This window comes from Staurois parvus, unplaced genomic scaffold, assembly GCF_062004578.1.
Source record: "Staurois parvus isolate SC_StPar_1 unplaced genomic scaffold, SC_StPar_1.0 ptg000894l, whole genome shotgun sequence".
In the NCBI taxonomy this organism is placed as follows: Eukaryota; Metazoa; Chordata; class Amphibia; order Anura; family Ranidae; genus Staurois; species Staurois parvus.
Genome location: NW_028318690.1, coordinates 1390840 through 1415868, shown reverse-complemented (window position 1 = coordinate 1415868; position 25029 = coordinate 1390840). Strand labels below are relative to the sequence as shown.

The 25029-nt window shown below is 38.9% G+C and overlaps 1 protein-coding gene across 4 annotated transcripts in view; it reads left to right on the top strand.

Annotated features, from left to right (window-relative positions):
- Window positions 1-25029, top strand: part of TLL2 (tolloid like 2) — a 196773-nt gene that overhangs the window by 155886 nt on the left and 15858 nt on the right. For all 4 annotated transcript variants that reach the window (XM_089656191.1, XM_089656192.1, XM_089656193.1 and 1 more), the window contains 8 exons: window positions 539-654; window positions 10171-10273; window positions 16695-16811; window positions 18379-18524; window positions 19694-19889; window positions 22185-22310; window positions 23771-23931; window positions 24082-24262. In XM_089656191.1, coding sequence (XP_089512317.1) covers window positions 539-654; window positions 10171-10273; window positions 16695-16811; window positions 18379-18524; window positions 19694-19889; window positions 22185-22310; window positions 23771-23931; window positions 24082-24262 — 1146 coding nt within the window. The remainder of the gene's footprint in view (window positions 1-538; window positions 655-10170; window positions 10274-16694; window positions 16812-18378; window positions 18525-19693; window positions 19890-22184; window positions 22311-23770; window positions 23932-24081; window positions 24263-25029) is intronic.

Genomic DNA, 25029 nt, shown 5'->3' with positions numbered 1-25029 from the left:
GACTGTTTAAGGCTGCATGACTGCTGACCCTCTGTCTGGACAGTGCCGATTGGCCCTGTGCTGATCACATGCACCCTCCCAAAGCAAAAAACAAAACTTTCTAGCCATACACACTAAACTGAGCATGTGCAGAGTTTCTCCTTGCGCTCTGTTGTCAGCAGATGGATTGGAGACAGTAGAAGGGGAAGGTCAGAATACTGGATCAAACAGCCTTTTTACACAATGCAGAGGATTAACCCCTTAGGTTTACTGATGTGGGTTTAGTAACACTTTAAGACTGCATCTACCTTCTAAAGATAACCAATTTTTGCACAGATTTTGTTTTGATGCACCTGGAATGTAATTAGCTGATTAAACTGTAAGTTCAGTTGGCTTTTAGATACATTATAACTACATCTTTAGGTAAATAAGAAAAAAAAACTAGCACTTTGTAACATGATAAAACTTTTCAATGTTGTGTGTTTTTTGGTTTTTTTTTTGTTTGTTTTTTTTTGTTTCACGTTAGATTGTCAGTTTCTTTCTTGTCTTCATTTTCAAGCTTGTGGAGAAACTTTGCTGGAATCCAGCGGTAACTTTTCTGCTCCTGGTTATCCAAGTGGTTATCCGTCCTATACACATTGCATCTGGAGAATCTCTGTTACACCTGGAGAAAAGGTATTAAGTGCCTCTTTATTTGGGTAGATTTCAAGGTCTGTATGATGGACAAGAACTTATATGCCTTATCCCACTGTACCTACTGCAAAGACAGCTAGTAGTATTGCTGAAAGTAATAAGGAATGCAGCGCTACATTTAGATCATAAAAATATGTGAATGTGGGATCCCAAAATATCATATAAATTAAATAAATGTGACAGTGTTAAAAATATTGATAGGTGCTCATCAAATAATACCATCAACACAAATATAATAGATAGCTCCAAACATGTGAAAAAACATATGAAAAAAACATATCCATATATATATGCATAAAACAAACCTACACATATATATGATATAATCACACGTGCCTGTTGTGAAGTGAAATAACCATAATAATGGTACAAACGAAAATGTATCTCAAAGTCCAAAAATTATTATTGGTGACAAAACAGTAAACGGTGCTTCCAAATAATGCTGTTAGTGACCATAGGTGAAACTCGTGCAGATTTCTGAGTGTGTACAAATCTGAGAATCCAACCACCATCTGGATTAGCCTCTCACCTCATCTCTTCGACCCTTGCGGGTCAAAGAGCAGTAGTGGATCCCTCTCACGGATCCTCCAAGCACCAAATCACTCCAAAGGCAGTTTTCTCAGAATTTAGTATTCCCACTCTGGCTCTTCTCCAGGAAAAGTTGTAGTATCAATCTCTGCTGCATGCCGGGAAATGTAGTCCTGCCCCCCGCCTGTTGCTAACTCCTCCAGTGCTGGCCAGCACTGGAGGAGTTAGCAACAGGTGGGGGGCGGGGCAGGACTACATTTCCCGGCATGCAGCAGAGATTGATACTACAACTTTTCCTGGAGAAGAGCCAGAGTGGGAATACTAAATTCTGAGAAAACTGCCTTTGGAGTGATTTGGTGCTTGGAGGATCCGTGAGAGGGATCCTCTACTGCTCTTTGACCCGCAAGGGTCGAAGGGATGAGGTGAGAGGCTAATCCAGATGGTGGTTGGATTCTCAGATTTGTACACACTCAGAAATCTGCACGAGTTTCACCTATGGTCACTAACAGCATTATTTGGAAGCACCGTTTACTGTTTTGTCACCAATAATAATTTTTGGACTTTGAGATACATTTTCGTTTGTACCATTATTATGGTTATTTCACTTCACAACAGGCACGTGTGATTATATCATATATATGTGTAGGTTTGTTTTATGCATATATATATGGATATGTTTTTTTCATATGTTTTTTCACATGTTTGGAGCTATCTATTATATTTGTGTTGATGGTATTATTTGATGAGCACCTATCAATATTTTTAACACTGTCACATTTATTTAATTTATATGATATTTTGGGATCCCACATTCACATATTTTTATGATCTGAATGTAGCGCTGCATTCCTTATTACTTTTATCTAATATAATCACTGGTATATGATTTAATGTTAGCAGCTCCCTTTGGGATTTATACACATATTTATTTTAGTTAAAAACACTTGGGAGCGCAGGAGGTTCACACCATTATAGTAGTATTGCTGGTTGAGTTTACTAATAGTATTTTACATGTATTAGGTTCCATGTTTAAGGTGTAACCATTTTTCTGACAAATCAAACATTGTGAAAGGGGTTCAGAAGGAAACTCCACCATTTCAAGCAGTGAAGATTGTGAAAGGGGAAGTGATTTTAAACTTTGTAAAACCTGTTTACAACTATTGTCCCCTCTATACTATACAGGATGACAGGATCTCAATATTGTGGTAGATGGGTAAAAGTACAAATATTTGCAATAAAATGTCATTAATTTTTGCCACTCCTGTTGTCTCAAAAGTTGATGGTAGATCCCCAGAGGGAACAAACAAAAACCACCAAAAAAGGATATTGCACCTCATAGGCTAACAGCAGTATTTATTTTGATCGTAAAGCTATATCTAGCAAGCATATCATGTCAATGCATGTCCTAAAGTCCAGTCCCCACCTCCCCTCCCAGCCCGAACCCTATTTAAAATGATTTTGAATGTGATTGCTTAATTCTGAGCACAGCTACATCCCCAGTTATAGAGGGTGTGCACACTTATGCAACCATATGATTTTAGTTTTTTATGCAATTGAGTTGTACAGCCTATAGGTCACATTAAAGGTGGAAAAAGTTCTGAAATGATTTATCTTTGTCATTTTTTTACATCACATAAACCTGACCTTTTAACAGGGGTGTGTAGACTTTTTATATCCACTGTATATATATGTAGGCATAGTCCCTCCTCCTCCTCATAGGAATGTTTGCAATGAGTTCATTATTTAATCCTTGAGGGCTCATAGTAGTAGAAAAATCCATCTTTTTCCTTTTCCAAGAGGACTTTCTTAATCTCCCCTCCTTTCTGATAGTGATAATTAAAAAAAGGGCTGCACATTTTATACCTTTCGGATGAGTTGTGAAATTGTTCAAAATGAATAGCTACTGGGGACTCATCATCTTTGCCAGATAAACTGGCTAGATGTTCCCCTATCCTATGTCTAAATTACTTTCTTGTTTTACCTATATAGGCCTTATTACATGGGCATACAATCCTATATATAACCCATGATGAGGAACAATTTAAGAAGGAGTTAATGGAATATGTTCTTGTACCTGTTTAATCCTTAGATTCTTTAATTTTATCAGCGTATCTGCATATGGAACAATGTCGACATGTGAACCTGCCCTTTAGAGGTGGTTGTATATACATGGGTTCACTTCTACTCCTTCTATAGTCACAGCGTACTAGGGTGTCACCTATTGTAAGCTCTTTCCTTGCTATAATCCAGGGTCTTTTTTCCCAGTATCTTCTCTAATCTTTCATCTAACAATAAAATATAAAGAGAAATTTAAAATGTAAATCTGCAAAGAGTATAAAGTGCAAATAAATAGCAACTAAACACTACACCTCGATACCAGGCAATCAGAAATAATGTACATGTAAAGTGCAGCACTTAACAAAATCACAAACAATTAGTGAAAGAATATTCTCCATCATAAGATTTCAAATAAAGAAAAAAGTCCCCAAAGACCATGATGAAACAGGAAAAATCCAAGGATAGCGGATGTCACCAACCACTCACATAAAAGGCTTACCAGAAAGGTATGACCCCTGTTAAGCGTAGTTAATCACGCTTTGTTGTATAACAACCAGAAAGGCCGGAAAGCTGAATCTTCCGCAAAAATTGTCACGTAGGCATTTCTGACAACCATGAAGGGTGATGGCAAGAATCAAGAGAGATATAACCATTCCTGTCTGTTTTCTTTAAAGATGGAAGTAGTGAGCCTCCCATTAACTATAGATATCCTTAAATTGAGAAAATGCACTGAACTAGAGCTAACTTCATGGCTCAAAGTTTTATGCCCCTTTTGGTTATCATTAGGAACACTCAGAAATAAATCCAATGAATTCGCATCCCCCTCCCAAATCAGGAGGATATCGTCCATGAAACGCCTCCAGAATATTAATTCCGGCCTTTGATTACACAAAACCGCATCTCCTTCCCACTTAGCCATGAAGAGGTTGGCCATGCTGGGTGCAAACTTGGCCCCCATGGCCACACCCTTCTTCTGCAAATAATACGAACATGTGTGTCAGAAATAAAATGAGTCATGCAAAATTGGAGTAGGTCCATAATCAAAGATTTCTGTAGTGCTGGAATAGACCCATCCTTCCTCAGAATTCCACTGCTTCGTGACCCAACTGGTGGGATATTGATGTATACAAAAAAGCTACGTCAGCGGTTGCTAACAGCTTGATTTCCAGTTAATTTCTCCTAAAATCTTGATGACATGTTTCGTATCTTTTAAGTATGACGGTGCGCTCATCACCAATAGCTGCAAGAAATAATCGATGTATTTACCTGCTCGAGCTGTGATGGAATCTATAACGCTAATGATGGGCCTACCCGGGGGGTTTTCCATACTTTTATGTATTTTTGGCAAGCAATATAACACGGGTAATTTAGGAGCAGATGGTATAAGTTATTCCGTCTTTTTTTTTTATACAAGATGCCATCTTTATATCCCTTATCCACTATGAATTTAAGCTCTTTTTTTATATTGCAATACAGGGTTACCCCTCAGTACCGTGTAAATATCTCCATCTGATATTATTCTGGCCATTTCGTCGTCATATGCTATCTTATCAAGTACTACAATCGCACCCCCTTTTGTCTGCAGGACGAATAACTATATCCTTCCTATTGGAAAGTTTTTCCATTCCTAAACTAATGTCTTTATAAGGTTTAACATTTTTAATCCTTACTCATTCAAGATCTTTGAGGACTAAATCCCGAAAAACTGAAATATTAGAAGGTACATTACCTGGGGGGTTAAACAAAGAGGCATTGGACAGATTAGTGGTAAACTAAACAGGTTGCGCTTTACCACAATGTGAACCAAATATAATTAGTGACAAAAATATTATTAGATATAAATGATAAAATATAAAGTCCAAATAACAATATTATGTTGTAATGAAGAAAAACTTGTTCGTGTCCCAACAAATTTCACCATGTACCAATCCACCACCAAAATAAATTAAATGTACACACCAGAGCAATATGCTGATCAAATTATAAATCCGCATAAGCTCTTTCTGCTCTGGGAGCAATACTCTACGGAAGGATGCAATAGCACTGAAGGTAGTTTCCATATATTCTTTTCAAGGAGCAATACTCTGAAGGGAATACTCGGCAATATAGATCCACTTCTTTAATAAACACCTCTTCCTCAGATGTTCAGACCAACACTCAGGATATAAGAGAACAGAGAACTCATGGTGCAGTACCTTTAAAATCTTCTTATTTATTAAAACTCATTGCACTTACAAATAATGGTGTCCCAGCCGACACCAGCAAACAAAGCGTGATATCAATCAATGCAGCTAACCCAGCCTCATCCCTCATGCGCAGACACTGACAGCTCGGGAATGTAGTGACATCGCATCCACAGGCTCCGTCCCACGCATTTTATCATCAACATCCTCACGGAGCGGATGAATCGCAACCTGTTTAGTTTACCATTATATGCACCTTTTTTAAGGTTAGGTTTGTAGCTGTGATTTTTTTTTTATGGTTTTTCTTTTTTCACATTATTGTTATATATCTTTTCGTGGCGCTATCCAAAAATATTTCCTTCATTGGACAGATTAGAGTGAACAAATTGGGAAGAGATGCATGACTGATTTCTAACTTTGTTCCATATCCCCATCATCACCGCCCAAAGGGGTAAATCTATTATATGTCCCTATGTTATACCCCTCCATCTACCCTAACTAGGGATCATTGAAGGAGGATCTTTGGCATTTCTCTCTTGGGGATCCAGAGGAAGATTCGGCTTTCCAGCCTTTCTGGTTGTTATATAACACAGCGTGATTGACCACTCTTAACAGGTGGTCATACCTTTCTGGAAAGCTTTTTTTTCCTGTTCCATCACAACCTGTAGGGACTTTTTTCTTTATTTGAAATCTTATCATGGAATCATTTTTTTTCACCAATTGTTTGAAATTTTGTTAAGCGCTACACTTTATACATACATTGTAACAAAATATGCCAACACTGACACTAGCTGGCGCCCGTGTGTTCCATATCTAGTGACCAACCCCACCTTATCTTGCTGTAATTTTTTTTTTCTACTTTGCAGTAGCTGTGTCTTATTATGTATTAATGCTCTCACTCTACCCCTTTCTAGCACTGCATTAGGATATCCCCTTACTCGGAATCTCTCTTTTAATTCTTGGTACTCTGTATGATAGTCCTTCTACTTCTTAGGAATTTTCCATATGGGATCCCCCTAACTAGTGGCCAGGGATGGTTGCTGGTTGCATGTGTATTTCCCGCCGTGGATTTGCGGAATGTGGTAGTCTCAATTCTATCTCCTACTTTTTTAATTATCAAGATACCTCCTAACTTTTTTGGAGGCGATTACTAAATACATAAGAGAAATGAACTGGGACTGTTTCTTACTAGATGAGGATAATTTGTCTAAGGGAGAACGTAGAGCCCTCAAGGAGCTTAAAGACCTCAGAGAGGTAGTTATGAAGCCCAGTGACAAGGGTGAGAATGTTGTGATTTGTAAAGAGAAGGACTATGTTGAAGTATATAGACAACTGAGCAATGAGTTTTGCTATAAAAGATGTGCAAATAACCCCTTTCCTTCCCTTGTCACTGAAATTAGGTTCAAGCTTGAGAGAGCCTTTTAGGTGGGGATGATTAAGAAAAAAGAACGGGACTATCTTTGTATAAAGAAATATAATATTCCCATGTTCTACGCTGCCCCGAAGGTCCATAAAAATGTAGCCTGACCACCGGGGAGGCCTATTGTTTTATGGGTAGGTGGACCCTCCGAACGCATGGGACAATACTGTATGTGGATAGGAGAATTAGACATATAGTGGAAGAATTACTCTCCTTTGTCCTTGATACAGGGGATCTTCTGAGAAAGTTGACAGACTTGAGGGTACTGGTGAATTGTGTTTTGGTGGGGGTGAACGTGTAGTCACTATACACTTCCATTCCCCACCATATAGAAATCCAGGCCATTACAAACTGGCTTGAATTGAGACATCCCCTGTCCGGTCCATATAATTTATTTTTGGTGGAATTGTTGGATCTCATACTCCACAATAACTTTTGTTTGACTAGTAAGTTTTACCGGCAGACTAGAGGAGTTGCAGTGGGCATGGCATGTGAGCCATCATATGCGTGTTTGCATTTAGGTTGGTGGAAGAAAACCGTAGTATGAGAAGCCCAGATATCAGACAAACTACGTGTTTGTGGCATGGAGAGGATCAGTGGATGAGTTTCATTTATTCATAGAAGAATTAAACTGTAATGAAAAAAATAACTTACTTAGGTATAAAGCGGATCGATGTGAGATGGAATTTCCGGATTTGGAAATTAAAAAAGTAGGAGACAGAATTGAGACTACCACATTCCTCAGATCCATGGCAGGAAATGCACTTTTCCAAACCACCAGCCACCATCCCTGGCCACTAATTAGGGGGATCCTAATTCTTAAGAAGTAGAAGGAATTGTTTGAATAAAGATGTTACGGATTAAGGAGGTGGTGAGAACACTATGCGGTATCTGCTGGTCACAAAGACACACTATTTGGGCTTGTTTATGTTTTTAACATTGTAAGTGCATTACTTGGAGTAAATAAATCTATCTATCTTGGGTAATATACTATTGGAGCAGATTCTTTGTTCTTCTCTTTTCATGATATGGTGGAATGGAGTTTTGAATTATCCTGGCAATCAATCATTAAGTGGGCTGTTCTTGGAGGAACCTCTTGGTCATATTAGTGGATATTCTCTTGAGTATGCCTGAATAAAGGCAATATCTGGTGAGTGCACACCTGAGTGGGGGTGCACGGTGGGCACTGCACAAGGTTTTCTATACCTTTAACATTTTTCTTCATATTAAGTTATTTCATCACTGGACTTTAATTTCTTTTTCATCTTTCATCACGGGACTTTTTTAATATATAATTTTTATGTCACAGGACTTTTTTTTTTTAGATATCACATCATGTGCATTTTTTAATTTTTATTTATTTTTTGTTACAGAGATAATGTTCAGGATATGTATTAATGAATGATATATAATGCATGGGTGACGATTGGAGATTTATCACTAATGTTTTAATGATAACACTGTGGAGTGTATGTGCCGCTTGTATTCACTAAATAGGGGTGATACTCACATTTTAATGATCTATCATTGCAACCGTCCCTATGCATAGTAGGTCTATGCCTACATATTTACATGTATTTTGGTTGATTGACCACCAGTCAGGCATAAATAGTAAATGATTGGATTTAGCCCAAGTTTGGGGAAAATTGTGGATAGAAAGGATAAAATTTTGGGGTCTTTGACCTTGCTTTACAATATCCCTGTGGGTTGTCGAATCGGTATGGGGGAACCCACGTGGCGTCTATGGTGGAAATATCCCCAGGAGGTTGCTTTAAGAAGCGGAATTCAGCCGCGGAAACGGAGATAGATAGCGGTGGCTACAGACCAACCCCTAAGCTGCGCCCTGAAGAAGCCCTGGTCAGTGATAGGAACAAAACCTGTAGGCAGAGGGCATCACAACCGCCTGACTTAAGAGGTCCCCCTGGGAGACGCTGGAGTGCACTCCAGCTTCCATGTTCTGTTTGGATATCATGTGCCGTCCTGGTGAGATCTCTGGGCACTGCTACACACTGTTGTATGGACACAGCAGATCCTGGCCATAGAACAAAGGAGGATATTCACAACAAAAAGGCATACATGGAACAGTCTCGCCGTGTGTTGACCAGTATGCTGATGTCAATCGAGGCACCCACCTGCAGTACATAGGCTATCCATGGGTCTATCAGCTACTCTCAACACAGTGCACTTTTGGTAGGATGGACTTGTTGGCGCCAGTCAGGTGGTAAGCCTGGAAGGACTGAGTATATTAATCGTTGTCCGGAGGGAGTAGCTGTATATTTGAGGATTTGAAAGGCGGGGTATATATTCCAACAGCAAAGACACAAAGTCTATTCAGTGTGGGGCATTGTGGGTGCCCCCCAGCTCCTTTTTCTCCTAGTGGGGTGATATCCAGCACAATTCCTCGTTGGGACACTGACTGCAATAACATTACTTGTATACCCCAGCTGGGCACTCACATCGATTAATAATGACATAATTCTTCACCAGCATCACCACTGCTCCGGAGGGATCTCTTGGGGGACACCGTCCAGCTTTCTTGGGGTAAGGGGGACCAGGGGAATATAGGGAGGAGTGGGTGGCACCAGGTGCCTCAGAGTGGGGTAAGGGCCTTTCCAGGGGGTAGTGGGTGTGGGGTTCAGGCTGGGAGGTGGGGTAGGGGTTTGGTTGGGAGTGGAGGGGGAGGGGTGAAGGGGCATGCTGAACTTTGGGACATGCATTGATATGCTGGTTACATATATATTTCTTTACGTCCAAAGTAAATACTGCCGTTGTTAGCCTATGAGCTTCAATATCCTTTTTTGGTGTTTTGGTCTTTTTGTACATGGTCTTTTGGATGCATCTCCCCGACGTAGGGTCAGGCACTGGCAGATAACATCTCATTCCCAGGACAAGACATTTGCCATGGGGTTTATATAGATCCCCAGAGGGACCTTGATGTCATGATCCTATTAATTCAGTTGGCGGAGTTATACATATGGAATTGAGTGAATGCACCAGTAAAACAGCCCACCTCTGTTCGTTGCATGAATGCTTAATACACGTATTGTAGGCATTACTTAAGGTGGTCTACATGCAAATGTTATCAGTCCTGCCAAAGCTACTAGCATTGAACTATAAACTAATGTATGGGCTAAGAGAGAGCTACTGGAAACGGCCCATCCACTTGTTGGTCTTCTTTTATAGCCTTTCACTTTGCAAGAAAAGAAATGCTGCTTTTTCATCTAATCCATTATCATTTGCTTTTGTTAAATCTTGAACGTCTTATAAGAAATGTTTTGGTAATTACTTTTTTACTTTTTTGCTGTTTAGATAGTTCTGAATTTCACAGAAATGGACCTATTTAAAAGTCGGCTATGCTGGTACGACTACATAGAGATTCGGGATGGTTATTGGAGAAAAGCTCCATTACTAGGTAAAGGCTCTCTTCTGGCATATACAGCATATGCTTATGATATATAAGCAGGGAAACGTTTTTTTAATGCCAGTGAAAGGCATTTCCATAATGGATCTAGTAGATTTATCTCTAAATAGCAACATTTTCACTTCATATTCTCCTGTTCATTACCCTTTTCCAAGTAAAGCCTGACCCACGGGACAAGATCTAGCCATCCATTTTTAAAGATTCTGTGGTAGATTTCTTTTTCATTCAACATGGAAAAACATGCTTAATGCATGTTGGATGGCAAATAAATTGTAATTGGGTCAGTTTTTTGTAATCATGTAACTTTTAGTTGATTTATTTTGTGTACTTTACATAAAATCTTTATTTTTATAAAGGAAATATTCACATAGGATGCACCTATTACACAGGTGTCAGATTGTTCTAAAGAGACAGCAGAACAAAAGCAGTTTTTGCAGATATATTACGAAGGGAAAATGGAGAGTGCATAAATTGCTCCTCTGGTTAATTCAGCTTGGTGTGTAATCTGAGCTTTAGTTCAGTGGCGTATCATGAAATCAGTGGGCTTGTGTGCAAGATCAAAAGTGGGCCCTAGATTCAGAGTGGGATTCCTCTACCACCACGAGGATAATCTGTGGCTTTTGTACGGGTCTCTTCTTTGGCAATAATGCAGCCAATTGGTTTTCATGCCTTTATAGTGGAGATAATCTGTTGAGGGTCTTTCAGCCTTTTTTTTTTATGGTTAATAGTTGTGCACATATGCCCTTTAGGCCTATATAGTGGATGCGTCACTTCATTTATAGAGGCCTATGCTGTCCTCCATTACTAATCCTTGCTAGCTGGATTATTATGATGATGATGCCGATTGTTGCCCTGTACCTCCTGATTTCTGATTTTTTGCTTAACGCCTGTGATCCCTGTGGCGTTCTCTGCCTGACTACTGCTTAACTGATGCACCCCCACACCCGGCGGTGGGGTTCCTGTTTCTGGTCGTCCGGGGGGGACCTTGGTTGCTGCATTGAGGAGTCCTTTATCATACAACACACTATTTATCTATATGCGTTGCTAGCCCGAGGAAGTGACTCCAGTCGTGAAACATGTTTGGCATTTTCTACACAGCTTGGACATTCCCCACCCTCTGAAGGAAGTAAATTGCATCTACCATCCCTACATAGCTTCCATTGGAACAGCCTGTAATTTGGTTGATGGGGGGGAAACATGCTGTGTTTCAGTTGTGCAATGCAATTTTAAATACACATTTGATATGTTTTAGATGTGACATGTTAATAAAGTAACAATTGATTTTATCTTTTGTGTACTGAGTTTATGTGCCTAAAAAGTCCATTCGTTATTTTCCTGACACATTTGTGGTTAAATAGTGTGTGAGATGACTTGCATAGTACAGAATGTGGTAATGTTAAATGGGGAATGTACAATGTGGAGTGTATGGCGGTGAGTAGTATGTGTAGGATGGTGTCAGTTGTTAATTTTTTATTTTATTTTTTTTGTGTTTTAATTTGTTTTACAGTTTTATTTGTTCACAATTTTAATGTTTTTTTTTATTTTATTTTTTTCAAAATGCTTTTGGGTGGTTAGTGGATGGTGTTGTGGCCAGTGGATGTCAGTAGAGCAATGTAGTGGATGTCAGAATTTTTTTATTTTTATTATTCCATTTTTTACAATTTATTTTTGTATCTTTTTCACAATGATTTTGTGGGGGCAGTGGACGGTGTCAGTAGGGAGTGAACAGGGACCACTAGTACAATTAGGTCCATATATATTTGGACAAAGGCACAATTTTCATTTTTTTCAGGTATTTACCAAAACCTATTCAAGCTATAGTTATATAATGGATATGGGCTGAAAGTGCACACTCAGGTTTAATTTGAGGTTATGTACATCCAAACTGTAGGAAGGCTTTAGGTGGTACAGCTCTTAAAAGTAGCCACCCCCCCCCCCCTTTTTCAAAGGACCGAACGTAATTGGACAATTTAATCAAAAGCTGTTTCATGGCCAGGTGTGGGCTACTCATTTGTTATTTGTTCACCAATTAAGCAGGTAAAAGGAAAGGTCTGGAGTTGATTCTAAGTGTGGTATTTTGCATTTGGAATCTATTTCTGTGAACCTACATCATGTGTTCAAAGGAGCTGTCCATGCAAGTGAAACAGGCCATTGTAAGGCTTCAAAAACTAAACAAATCCATCAGAGAGATAGCAGCAACATTTGGAGTGGCCAAATCAACAGTTTGGTACATTCTGAGGAAAGAAGAATGCACTGGTGAGCTCCGCAGCATAAAAAGGCATGGACGTCTACGGAAGACAACAGTGGTGGATGATCACAGGATCCTCTCTATGGTAAAGAAAAACCCATTCATAACATCCAGACAAGTGAAGGACACTCTCCAGGAGGTGGGCGTATCATTGTCAAAGTCTACAATCAAGAGGTGACTTCACGAGAGTAAATACAGAGGGTTCATCACAAGGTGCAAACCATTGATAAGCCTGAAGAATAGAAAAGGCAGATTAGACTTTGGCCCAAAAAAAAAACAGAAAAAAAACTGGAAAAGCATTCTTTGGATGGATGAAATTAAGATTAATCTGTACCAGAATGACAGGAAGAAAAGTGTGGAGAAGGCTTGGAACAGCTCATGATCCAAAGCACACAACGTTATCTGTAAAACATGGAGGCAGTGTGATGGCATGGGCCTTCATGGCTTCCAGTAGCACTAGGTCATTGGTTTTATTGATAATGAGAGAGAGAGAGATACTCACTCTGCAATTGCTGTGGAGAATCACGGTGTCAGAGAGAAGACTGGGTATCAGAAACCTGGGGAGGGGGGGTATGCCTGAGGAGCACACAGGGGAGGCCCAGATGGGAAATCAAATGCACACACAGCAATGATAGGTGCATTACAAGTTATAGGGGTAGTTACAAGCACAGATCTCCCTGTATGGCTTTCAGTGAAGCAGCTTGAAACCGCTTCTCTTCCTCCTGCGGCTTTCAGCTGCTTCATTGAAAGATGTACAGGGAGATCGGTGCTTGTAACTGTCCACCACTGCACCGATCATCCCTGACTTTGGTCCTGATACATATCATCCATGGGTGCAGGGTGTTCACAGTACAGTGGGCCCCCCCCCAACCCTCAGGACCTTTGTGCAGTGAACACCCTGCACCCATGGATGATACGCCACTGCTTTAGTTATTGAACCTTTTTTTTATTCCAGCAAAGCAGTTACACTGGTCCAGGTAAGCCTTTTAAGGGAATTTCTAGCCATCATCACCTGGATTAAAAAAGTAAATTATATATATTTTTTTTTAATCTATAACCTAATAAAGAAAATATAGAAAAAAGCACCCTAATACTAAGGCATTTAGATACCCATCTAAGTGTATCTAAATCAAGACCAACAATGTAATCTATTGCAGGTTTCCAATCCATAGATGTGGTTCCTGCATAAGGTTTTCTTCTTCTGTCCTAGGGTGAGGATGCTCTCATACCCATTGAAATTTTCCACATTTTTGTCATGTTACAACCGAAAACATAAATGAACTTTATTGAGCTTTTATGTGACAGACCAACACAAAGTGGCACATAATTGTGAAGAGGAAGGAAAATGATAAATGCTTTTCAAAATTTTTTACAAATAAATATCTGAAAAGTGTGGCATGCATTTGTATTCAGCCCCTGAGTCAATACTTTGTAGAACCAACTTTTGCTGCATTTACAGCTGCAAGTCTTTTTGGGTATGTCTCTACCAGCATTGCACATACTAGAGAGTGAAATATTTGCCCATTCTTCTTTGAGAATCTGTGGCAAGACTTGCAAATTGCTGTGCAATTGGATTTAGGTCTGGACTTTGACTGGGCCATTCTAACACATGAATGTGCTTTTGATCTAAACTATTCCATTATAGCTCTGGCTGTACAGTATGTTTAGGGTCGCTGTCTTGCTGAAAGGTGAACCTCCATCCCAGTCTCAAGTCTTTTGCAGACTCTAACAGGTTTTCTTCTAAAATTGTCCTGTATTTGGCTCTATCCATCTTCCCTTCAACTCTGACTACTTCCCTGTCCCTGCTGAAGAAAAGCATCCACACAATATGATGCTGCCACCACCATGTTAAACGGTGGAGATAGTGTGTTCAAGGTGGTGTGCAGTGTTTTTAGTTTTCCACCACACATAGTGTTGCTTTTCGGCAAAAAAGTTCAATTTTGGTCTCATCTGACCAGAACACCTTCTTCCACATGTTTGCTGTGTCCCCTACATGGCTTCTCACAAACTGAAAACGGGACTTCTTATGGCTTTCTTTCAACAATGGCTTTCTTCTTGCCACTCTTCCATAAAGGCCATATTTGTGGAGTGCACGACCAATAGTTGTCCTGTGGACAGATTCTTCCACCTGAGCTGTGGATCTCCGCAGCCCCTCCAGAGTTACCATGGGCCTCTTGGCTGCTTCTCTGATTAATGCTCTCCTTGCCCAGCCTGTTGGTTCTGTTTAGGTGGATGGCCATGAATTGGTAGGTTTGCATTTGTGCCATACACTTTCCATTTTCAGGTGATGGCTTGAGCAGTGCTCCGTGAGATGTTCAAAGCTTGGTATTTTTTTTCCTGCTTTAAACTTATCCACAACTTTATCCCTGACCTGTCTGGTGTGTTCTTTGGCCTTCATGATGCTATTTGTTCACTAATGTTCTCTAACAAATCTGAGGGCTTCACAAATCAGCTGTATTTATACTGAGATTAAATTACACACACGAGGACTCTATTTACTAATTAGCTGACTTCTGAAAGCAATTGGTTCCACTAGATTTTAGTTAGGGGTATCAGAGTAAAGGGGGCTGAATACAAATGCATGCCACACTTTTCAGGTATTTATATGTAAAAAAATTGTGAAGACCATTTATCCTTTTCACAATTATGTGCCACTTTGTGTTGGTCTATCACAGTGTTCTTCAAACTGCGGTCCGCAGGCTGAATGTGGCCCTTTGCTTGCTTCTGTCTGGCCCTTGGGGCACTATTCCATCCACTTACACCAACAATTGGGCATGCATCCTCTTATTGACACCAAGACACCAATGAAGGGCACAATTCCTGCTAACTGCACCCACCAACAATTGGGCACAATTCCTACTATTGACACCAACAATTGGGCATGCGTCTTCTTATTGACACCAACAATTGGGGATATGTCCTTCCAATGACACCAATGATGAGGCATTGTTTACTCCCACTAACACCGGGAAATTTTCTACTCCCATTGGCCTCAGTCTGACCCCCACAAAGTCTGAAGGACAGTATACTTGCCCTTTGGAAAGTTTGGAGACCCCTGGTCTATCACTTAAAATACATGACAAAATGTGGAAAATTACAAGGGGTATGAATACTTTTTCAAGGCACTGTATATCTATTGAGAGGTAGCATTGTCACCCTAGGGCAGCACTGTAGAACATATCGCCCCTCTCCATAACATAACATGTGGGGGAGGTGTTTCGTTATCCCCAGAGAAGGATAGAGTGCAGCACAGGTAGTCTTCAGCTCACAAGATTTGTAGCAGGATCAAAAGAAAAATATATATATTTGTAGCTTCAGGGGAGTGGTTGGCGGGTACCTTGTCCATTATGAAATGTCATGCACCCAAATTGTTTGTTTGTATTGGGTGACATTTTGTATGCATTACTGTACTGTATTTATGGTTTTAAATGCTTTCTAATACTAGTGATCCTTCATGTGACCATTGTTTCTTGAAGCTGTTTTAACACCATGACTCAAGTACATTGAAGTGTTTTTTGAAGGATTACCCTCATCAACAGTAATTACCAATTATGAGACCAGATTATATGAACTGTGGAAACAAAGTAATTTCTGTATATGTAAGCTTACTGTGATATTTGAGGACTGTAGTTCAGAAGTATGGCTGATTACATCACTTGGCTGCTCTTCTGCACCATTACAGTAGAGGATTGCCCTGTCATGGTTCAAGTTTCCAAATGGCTTTATATGCTTAAAAGGAAAAAAAAAATCCTAAAACTTGTGAAAGCCAGATATATATGTAACCTTGTGATGAGGGCCAATGAATCAAGTATACTTGAATATAATATTGCATGCTAAATGCTTGACAACAGCTTCATTGAAAATGGGACAAACCCTAATATAATAGTTTATTATTATAATGCTGCCACATTTTGCTGGAGAGATAAATTAGGCTGTTGGTCAACAGCTGCTCATCACTAGCTTTTGTCCCTATCAGAGAGCTTTTACTTTTCACATGAGCTAAGGAAACTAGAGCAGAACTGGAGGAGTTACCCACAGCAAAATGATTGCTGGCTGTTTAATTTGAAACATGAAACCTTATTATTTTCAATGTATAATTCCAGTATTTCAGTATCCAGTATTTCAACTATTACATTTGTTGTACTAACCCTTTTGTCTACCTAGGAAGATTATGCGGGGATCATATTCCAGAGCCGATAATATCAACTGACAGTAGGCTATGGATTGAATTCCGAAGTAGCAGTAATATCCTTGGTAAAGGTTTCTTGGCATTTTATGAAGGTAGGTGCCAGTTCAATGTCTGTGCTATGCATACTGAAATATACATAAACTTTTCATGAGCACAATGTTGTGCCTACTGATCACAAGGGTCTGGTGTTGTGTGTTTTTTTGTTTTAACTAAAAAAAAAAAAGAAAAAACAAAACTAGGATGTATCCACGGAACACCGCCTACCTGCTGAATAATCACATTTTCATCCAGGCATTGCTTTACTGCACCGTATCACCTCACTCCCTTTTTTATGTAATATTTTGATTCTGGATTACACTCACTGGTGTTCTTGAAACATCCTTTTTGCTGTCCTTTGCATACAAATTTTGGTATGCTAAAAAAATAAAAATACAATGCTAAGATGTTTTCTACACTTGCCAATAAGACTGAAACCAGTTTTGGAAGTTTGAATATGATCAGTGCTACAGGAAGCAGTAAGCAAGACAGAAGTTACAGCAGATGCCCTATGAACTACAGTCCAACTGACCATGTAAGGAGGGAGCTGTGTGTGCGTATTCCCTTGACTTTAGCACCATACCATTTCTGAGTTAGTTGAAGTGTTTGCTGGAGAGAATGTCAAGGTCCTACCTTTCCTCAGGGCTTGTGCTGCTCCATGTGCTGGCATCCATCTTAGGTGTCTGCAAAGCATTGTGGGATCCTTTATGCTTTCAGCCCTCTGCGGCTCCTCCCCTAGGAGGTGGCGGCTTATCACATATAAGTCTGCAGTTTGTAGCTGTCCATTGCATTCGTGTCCTGTCTGTTGCACAGCAGCAAGCTCCTGTTTAGTTTCTCATTGCTCTCCTGGATACCGACTCGGCTTTGGCAAGACTCCTTCCTGGCTTCTGACCCCGGCTCTGGTGACCATCCTTCCTGGCTTCTGACCCCGGCTCTGGCGTCATCCTTACTGGCTTCTGACCCCGGCTCTGACGATCATCCTTCCTGGCTACTGTTCTACCAAGTCATCCGCTGTTGCTGTTGGACTTGCATAGACTCTGTCTTGTTTTGTATAATAAACCTACCTTTAATTGCACCTCCTTGTGTGTCTGGCTCCTCGCTCCCTGACAGAGAATTTCATGCCCATGGAAGGGTTTTGCTTGTTTGGAATTGCAAAATAACAAGTTAACTTTAATTTACCCCTTTCTATTTGGTCACTAGGAGTAAAAAAACAAATTCCAGTGTAAGTTATGGATGGCGAGCACTGTAGACTTCTTGTGTTTTTTGATTAGCCCAGCACTGTCACATGTTCCTCTGGATCTGGAAGTATTGGGCATTTTCTTTATCTCCTAGAGCTAAGCTGAGTAGCGGTGAAGGGAAAAAAAAAGGTAAGTATATGCTGGTAGAGATGATGGATATAGTTTGTTTGTTTTTTTTGTTTTTTTTTATTATTATTATTATTCTGAGTTGGTCTAGTCACTAATTTTAGGGGAATACTTTTTTTGTTTTTTTAATACGGGCCAACATTTCTGTTTCTTATGGTATATCGTAATTGGCAGTCATTGCTGTTTTAAAAGCTATTGTACTGTATATTGCAATATTTTTGGTCATATGTTTTAACTGGCAGATATTTGTTACTTTCAGCTAAGTGTGGAGGTAGTTTAAAAAAGGACATGGGTCAGATACAGTCTCCTAATTATCCGGATGATTATCGGCCAGATAAATACTGCGTTTGGACGATTTCGGTCTCTGAAGGATATGTAGTTGGTCTTGCCTTCCAAACTTTTGAGGTAAGCTACTACTTATTGGGATGTATATTCTTTATTTAGACTTGCAGCTCTTGTTATCCGCTGGAAGTTCTAATATATTATTGATAATTAAAAAATCTGTAATTTTGCTGTACAATATCCAGCCTCTTAAACAAAAAAATGGGTTATGATCTCTTGGGCCATCTGCTGTATCCTTAGGGTCATGCACGAAACAACTAGGGGCCTCTTCATACAGTTGTCCATTTGCCCTTAGAATCCATGTTTACTCTTTCTTGATAAAGCGGATAAAAATCTAGTGGCTGTGAGCAACACACAAATCGTCCTATAAAAGCTTTCAATTGGAAATTTTATAATGTTTGAATCTTACAGGCTCTGAAGGTTTGTACGGCAGTAAGGCACATTAGCTGCTTTAGTATTTTTGTTTATATGGCTACACCTTCACTGGGTATCTTCCTCTGATTTCTTTTTTAAACTTCTCCCCATCTGCATTTTTTATGTATTCTCTACTTCCACTGCTTTCAAAAAGCTGGATGTGTTTTATTTGCTTTAGCCTTTGGTATTTATTATTAAATAAAGAAGAGTGACATGCCATGAGTGCCCTGGATTTTGTTTTCTTTGAATTGCTGTATTTTACTTCTGGTGTACATGGCAGGATTTTGTTTTAATGTTTGCTCTCTATTTAAAGGTATAGTGGGTTGTAAAAAAAAAAAAAAAAAATTGCATGTATAAGCTACACATTGGTTTAACATATCTAGTTTACCAAGATTCCTTTAAAGTTGAACTCCATACATTTTTTTATGATTTTGGACAGTGTGAGAAGGGGTTTGCCGTTTTTGTCATTTATTGCAGTTTGTGTCCACATACTATTTGTCTTTGCAACCTCTGTATCAATAAGACGAAAAAATGCAGGAAAACAATAAAATGTTACCATTGTCACAAGAACAGTAGATAGAGGAATGTCTTCCAATGGGGACCTCTGTTCTGTGAAATCCTGTTAGAAGTTTAAATGTCCCTGTATTTGGGGAGATTTGTCTGTAGGGCAGGAAGTGTAGGGAAATCTCTACAATGTAGGAAGGAAAGAATTAGAACTTTTTCCAAACTCTATTTAAACTTAAAAAAAATACATAACTGCTGTTTATTTGATTGCTAATGTAATTTATTAGGTATCAAACAATTTTTATGCTCTACAGTTTGAACCACATGATAATTGTCTGTATGACCACCTCCAAATACGTGATGGCCCTTCAGAAGATAGTCCGTTGATTGGACAATTTTGTGGCTATGAGAAGCCTGATGATGTTAAATCTACCTCAAATACTTTGTGGATAAAATTTTACTCTGACTCTTCCATCAATAAAGCTGGTTTTTCTGCCAACTTTTTCAAAGGTATTTGTGTTGCACCCATGTCCATAGTTGCTGCGTTCATTTCATTATGTTTTGGTACATGTGTACATAAGTACATCTTTATTACCAGATTTTATTAAAAATTTACAGAGTGATACTAGATAAAACCATTATTTGGTATTTTATCTTTTGGATTAAGGTTACTGATATGTGTTTTTTTTTTTTTAACTTCGGTGAATTTATCATTTTCCTAGCAATATATCGCAAGCATTTTTCAAAAACCATGTCTATACCCTTTTCCTAGTGTTTATACATTTGAAGACATAATTATCTGTCCTTTACTTTGAAAAGGGAACCCGAGTTGTCTCAAAAATTTTAATATTGCTTCACTCAGCCAATTAAATGGGTCACTTTATTCTACTTTTCTAAGGAAAAAACAAATATACTCTTAAAGGCCTACTTGTATGAAAACTGTTCATCAAAATTAGGTAAGATATTGGATAGGCTGTAAATGTTTTTGGGACAACTAGAACTGTTCCATAATAAAAATCCAAAAGGATTGCGCATCTATATTGTACACATAATCATGTGCATATGACTCAAACATTACACCATCTCAGTGGTTTACAACATAATATGCTGTTATTAAAGTCCCAAATAGTGAAATACAGGTGAAACTCTAAAAATTAGAATATCGTGCAAAAGTTCATTTATTTCAGTAATGCAACTTAAAAGGTGAAACTAATATATGAGATAGACTCATTACATGCAAAGCAAGATGGTTCAAGTCGTGATTTGTCATAATTGTGATGATTAATGCTTACAGCTCATGAAATCCACAATCTCAGAAAATTAGAATATTGTGAAAAGGTGCAATATTCTAGGCTCAAAGTGACCCACTACAGAGTACCATTTTGAGCTGTTGCAGTGAAATTTCAGCAATATGGACTAGCCTAATTTTTTTCACTTTGATTTTCAGGGTGTCTTTGAATTCAGTCCTGTAGGTTAATTCTTATTTCCATCAAACGATGGGGCATCCTTGCATTCCTAACACATTACCCAGTCCATATCAGTATAGATATCAAGCATGATATTTTTTCTCCATTGAGATCTGATGTGTTTTTCAAAGTGCTCCTTTAATTTTTTTTGAGCAGTGTATATATAATAGACTTTTCTCTATAAATGTCAGTCTGGGCTTCTAAATGTTTAATTATGGCTGGACAGATCATAACAGCATTCAGGAGCCAGTCAGTCTCACTTTAATACTCATGTAGCATGTGCTTCCATTATAGCCAATATGGAATTGTGTGTAATGCCTGTGAGATGCATCTTATGCATCATAGTAATTTGTATTAGAACCTTTATTAGGTACAGTCAAAGTAGATCCAAGTAACATTCTTAGTACAGTAGGTAAGAACAATCATTCACTGGTGGTTAAGTGCTTGTGAACATGAAGATTAGTTAAAGGTAGAAGCATCCCCGGTATAACACCGCTATCATGCCACCAGTAAGGGCATGTAAGGTGACACACAAAGGCCTACAATTGTTTTTTGTTGCTGAAATCCTCTGGTGGATCTTGGATTGTGTAGTGTACTGGGAGCATGTATGGAGCATATTCATGTGTTCTAGCTTAGAAGATCAGCGATCGCTGTATTGGGCAGTGTCATGTCTTACATCTGTTAGCAGTAATGGGAAATGAAAAGGACCAGAGAATTAAAGATATATGAAATTTTTTTTTTAACTTTTAATATTCAGCTGTATACTTTGTGTTTGGTGGTTCTTAGAGGATCCTCACCGTAACCCAGTCCAAAGATTCTTACATACTATTCCCAATGCGCATTTCTGAAAAATGGCTGTGTATGTAAATGGGTGCTGCAGTGACCACCGGCTTGAACCGAAGATTATTAGTGAGAGAATTGCACCAGCACACCATGGATCTTCAGCACAGGTCCAAAGCTTTATTCAGCAATCACATCAAAGCAAAAAACATTTTTGGAGCTTTGCAGGAACACATTACTAAGCATGTTATGTGGTCACATTCCTAATGAAGGGGTCTTGCGAGGCTCTGAAACATTGCTTTTGTTGTGATGATGTGATCACTAAATAAAGATTTGGACCAGTTCGGAAGATCCATGGTATGCTGCTGACATTCTATCCCTCACCATAACCCAAGGTCATCAAAAGCCTGAAAACTTTGAGCTTGTGTTTGATGTTCGAGATGGAAGAATTAATTACTTTCATGTTTGATCCGCTTATAAAATGTTCCATCATTGACTTTCTTGTTAGTAAATACTCCATTACCTGATTTAGCATTGCTGATCTTTTATTTTTGAAAAGAGATGGATGAGTGTGCAAGGCCTGATAATGGAGGATGCGCTCAGCGTTGTGTTAATACTCTGGGAAGTTATAAATGTGTCTGTGATCCTGGATATGAGCTGACTCCAGACAAGAAAAACTGTGAAGGTGAGTATGTCATGGTGTAAGTGATCAAAGCTATAATACATTCAAACCAGGCTTTGTAGGCATTATTCAGGATATTATAAAGAATATTTAGTAATATCTTTTATCCCTTTAGTTTTTTTCTGAAAGAACATAATGACACTTTTTTTTATGTATTTAAAAAAAAAAAGACCTTAAAAGACGCTGTGTTCTATGCATACCTCTCCTTAGTCTATATTATGTATTAGACACTGTCAGTTTGGGATTAGAGGCAGCTGAGCCATTTTTAACTGGACACCTTTCTACGGGTAAGAATATTTTACAATTACCATCCACTATTGCGTTTGTCTGAATAGTTTTGTAACAGTATGGCAGTGAGACAGTAAGGTACCTCTTAAACGGTTTTCAGTAGGTTCATACATAACCAGTTAAAGACGTCTGTTCTTGATGTGTAGTTCTAGTATGCCCAGAAAAATTTGGTAACGATGGAATGTATCAATGATTTAAAGAGTAACTCCACTTTTTTTGAAAAGAAAAAAAAAATGGCATATACAATTGCGAGACATTGTATTTGAATGTTATTAAAAATTACCTTTCCTTTTCAATCAGCAGCATTTTATGTAAAATGCAATGCTATATGGCTACCCGGAGGTGTTCTATACACAGAACATGTACAGAATGCCCCCCAGCAACATCGTTTCCGGCTTGTGTGATTGGCTCACTGATATTCCCAAACGTCTGCACTAAGATACAAGTCAGATTTCAGGCATCCCCTGCAAAAAATGGTGAGATACTCCTGAAGGGAAATCCCATCTAAGTCTAGGTTCACACCTATGCAGGTTGCATTTGAGGCGGTTCTGCATTGCATTTCTGCACTTGACTTTTTTGCCCCGTTTTGCTGGGTTTTTTTTTTTTTATCTTGTTGCTGGGCAGACTTTAAATGCAAAACTTAGCAAAAACAAAATACATTATTTTCTGCAGCATTCCCATTGTGGTATATAGAACCAAAAATGCAATGTTTTGCGTTTAAAAAAAAAAGTCCATGACCCTTTCCAAAAAACGCACCGGGTGAAAACGCGAAGATGTGAACCTGTCCCACAGGAAATCATATTAAATTGACTTTACTGCATTTCTGAAAAATGCTGCAGAAAAGGCTTAGGTGTGAACCTGGCGTAAAGCGATGCAGACCTGGCAATTGTCCCCATTAGAGTCCTGGAGGTGCAGCAATTGATTGATATTTAGGAACCACTCCCATTCTCATTCATTTTGCACATGGACACAGACAACCTTCCATCTTTTTCTTCAGAATAACAAAAGGTAGGAATCTGTAACAAAGTTTTGTTAAATTCCTTGTAATGTATATAGATCACCCAGAGAGGAATGTTTTTGTGTTTTTCTCAACATAAGTGGAGTTACCCTTTATAGTGAAGCTGTAGGTGAGCCTTTTTTCTTTTATCAGCATTTATGGTCTACTTTTCTTGTAGTTGCCTGCGGAGGTTTCATCACAAAACTAGATGGGACAATAACAAGTCCTGGCTGGCCAAATGAATATCCTATGAACAAAAACTGTGTGTGGCAAGTGGTAGCTCCAGCACAGTACAGGATATCACTGCAGTTTGAAGTCTTCGATATTGAGGGCAATGATGTAAGTTCAATACACGAAGAGATGATTAGCTCGCACTTGTTACTGTTCTAAATTTTTGTATTTTTCCACAATTTCTAATGCTCAGAAATTCTACTGTGCAAAAAAGGAAAATATATTATTTGTATTAATCTTACATGATCATTTCCTTAGGTTTGCAAGTATGACTATGTGGAAATTCGCAGTGGTCTAACTTCAGAGTCAAAGCTACATGGAAGATATTGTGGCTCTGAAAAACCAGAAGTTATTACATCACAAGGCAACGGTATAAGACTGGAATTTAAATCTGATAACACAGTGTCCAAAAAAGGATTTAAAGTAAACTTTTTTTCTGGTAAGGAAAGTCCTCAAATATTAGAATTCTAGAAAGAACACTGAAAGAAGTGGTCACCAAAAGCAAAGTCTGCCAATATAGTCACTGCATGCATTCTAAAAGGTGTGCAAGCGTAAGAAATATATTTATCTCCTCTCTAAGAGGCTACAGTACTCCTTTTTTTTACAATCCTCTAAGCTTCCTCTTTCACCAGAGATGGGACATCCATTTCAGTTATAGAGGGTCAGCAACATACAGAAATGAGGCATATGTGTCCTTTCTGACTACTCTGCTTTAAGCTTTGTTTTTGGGTATAGTTTTTTGTTGTGTAGAACTCCTTTTTGCTCCTCAATCTGTGACCTACCAGTGTAATAACCAGCAGTTTCACAGAACGCTCAGTCATTCATCTTACGTTTGTATTTAAGTGGCTGCTTAAAGGTCAACTTCACCTTTAGTGAATTTTTGTCCTTAAAACAAATCCCCCCAAGTGGAGCCCATCTGGGATAATACTTCAGCACTGAGCCAGCAATCTTCCCTCTGACATGGTTCTGGCTGGCTCCTCTTTATATTTTGCTTAAGCTCCACCCCATATATTTCTATGGGTAATTGTACAGATTTCGGTCTCCAGCAGTCCCTTAGAGTATGGCTCATCCATATGAATGGGGCCTATGACATGCATGTTGTGTAGGAAGACAAGTGATTTGGGACTGTGTTTGAGGATCACTGTATTGGGGCTAAAGGTTAAGTTTAATCCAAGGTGAGCTGAACTCCAGTCATAACTTATGTTC